At 37.6% G+C, this 1977-nt stretch overlaps 1 protein-coding gene across 1 annotated transcript in view; it reads left to right on the forward strand.

Moving 5' to 3' along the window:
- Positions 1–1173: 1173 nt before the first annotated feature.
- Positions 1174–1977, forward strand: part of med4 (mediator complex subunit 4) — a gene marked incomplete in the record, with an annotated part of 12204 nt that continues 11400 nt past the window's right edge. Inside the window, 3 exon segments of the mRNA XM_014024078.1 lie at positions 1174–1282; positions 1536–1602; positions 1681–1851. Of these exon segments, the coding sequence (XP_013879532.1) occupies positions 1209–1282; positions 1536–1602; positions 1681–1851 (312 nt within the window).

Here is a 1977-nt window from a genome sequence, read left to right on the forward strand (position 1 = left end):
GACATGTTCGTACGAACCCTTTGTACGAACAAAAGTAAGAGAAATTTAGGATAAAAATACGAACATGTTCTTGCATGAGGCCCAATGAGAGTGTTGTGGTAAAACTGTCAACTCAGTTCAAGATGGCCACCACAGCTAACTAATACTAAACTACGCAAAATTATAAATCATCAAATATTTATTTATTTAATTTTGTCACTTTTAATTCTCCACATATGTTGTTTTTCCCATTCTGCACCAGATAACGACTGTAACCTCATTTGTGCTTTTATTTTGAAATCTAGCAGGCGATCTGGCTGCTTCTCCGAGCTGCCCAGTATCAAAAAACTCTACACATATGGAATTACAAAATCTTAAACTTGTACGAAGACACACAAAAATGCAGAAACATAAATAAAAAATGAAATCTTGAAAAAAAATTTAAGAAAAACAAGAACTTATTAAATACTGCACTTTGAAATGAGCTTCAGCGTACTTTTCTGTTATATAAATTAATTTTATATCTATCTTAAAGGTTGAAATATTTAGTTTTTTTGTATTTTGATGTTGAGGTTTATTTGAACTTTTAATCCAGCTGATTTTCACAGACGTCATTTAAAAATAAATTTTATAAGAAAAACCTTTCAATGTTATAATAACCCATTATCAACTGAGTGAGTTTTGTCATATATATGATTTTTTTTTTTGGTTAATTGATAGATTTTATTTATTTAAGTGTCATGCACCTTCTGGTGCCCAGGCCTCGTGGGCTTATACGACACTCCACACATTAAAAAACACATAACAGGATGGTCACAAGCCCCACAAAAAATATCATCATCACAATCAGAAACTCATCCTGGATACAGAGCATGCTGTCTTCTAATAAATTTAATTTAGTCAGTTTTAAAGAGAGATTATTATTATTCCATCCATCCATCCATTTTCTGTACACGCTTATTCCTTTCAGGGTCGTGTGGGTCACTGGTGCCCATGTACAGCAGTCACAGTGCGAGGGGCGGGCCACACTCTGGACAGGCCGCAAGTCCATCATTATAATAAATAATTATAACGAAATTTGTTTTCTTTTTTCAGCACATTTGATAAAAGACAGAACATTTCCTAAAGAAATACATATTTCTCACCAGCAGATGGCGTCCTCTCAGCAACTGGAATAAGAAGCGATAGGTGGTGACGTCACATCCGGTCTGACATTGAGAACCGAAAACATGGCGGCAGTGGCAGAAAAACCAACGAAAGAGCGTTTGCTGTCTGTTTTGGATGATCTGGAGGTTTTATCCCGGTAAAGTTGGACAAGTTTAATTGTTTTGTGTCGCGCTGATACATTATTATTGTTTGTTTTTGTTTTTTTTATTTTATTTATTTACTCAGCTGGTCAGAAGCAGCCGAGTGAAAATGAGAGAAACGTAAAAACCTCAGTGCTTGGTTGTTTAAAAGCTCTCTGCTTTACTATGAATAAACTATGAGCCCCACATATCTAGCAGCTCTTGTTCTTTAACGTTTTATTTTATTTTTTTATGTGTTTCTAATTTCAGGGAGCTGATAGAGATGTTGTCTCTGTCCAGAGCTCAGAAACTACCTCAGCCTGGAGAGGACACACAGGTAACATCTTTGTATACCTTTAGACATAACATCTGAAGATTGCTTTCCTATTACTATTACTTATTTTGGACTCCTCAGATCCTGGAGCTGCTCGTGCAGAGGGACAGAGAGTTCCAGGAGCTGATGGGGGTGGCCCAGCAGCAGGGCAAGGTGCACCAGGAGATGCAGCAGCTGGAGAAGGAGGTGGAGAAGAGAGACAGTGACATCCAGCAGCTGCAGAAACAGCTGAAGGAGGCTGAACACATTCTGGTAGGATGGAGCTGCTTTAAAACTTTCCTTCGTTAGACTCATGTAGGAACACCCAATGGGTCTCATGCAAGAACCGTTGCACAGCGCTGTGTCTTCTGAATAAATGAAAATGATTTAACACAGTTG

This window comes from Austrofundulus limnaeus, unplaced genomic scaffold, assembly GCF_001266775.1.
Source record: "Austrofundulus limnaeus strain Quisiro unplaced genomic scaffold, Austrofundulus_limnaeus-1.0 Scaffold406, whole genome shotgun sequence".
In the NCBI taxonomy this organism is placed as follows: domain Eukaryota; kingdom Metazoa; phylum Chordata; class Actinopteri; order Cyprinodontiformes; family Rivulidae; genus Austrofundulus; species Austrofundulus limnaeus.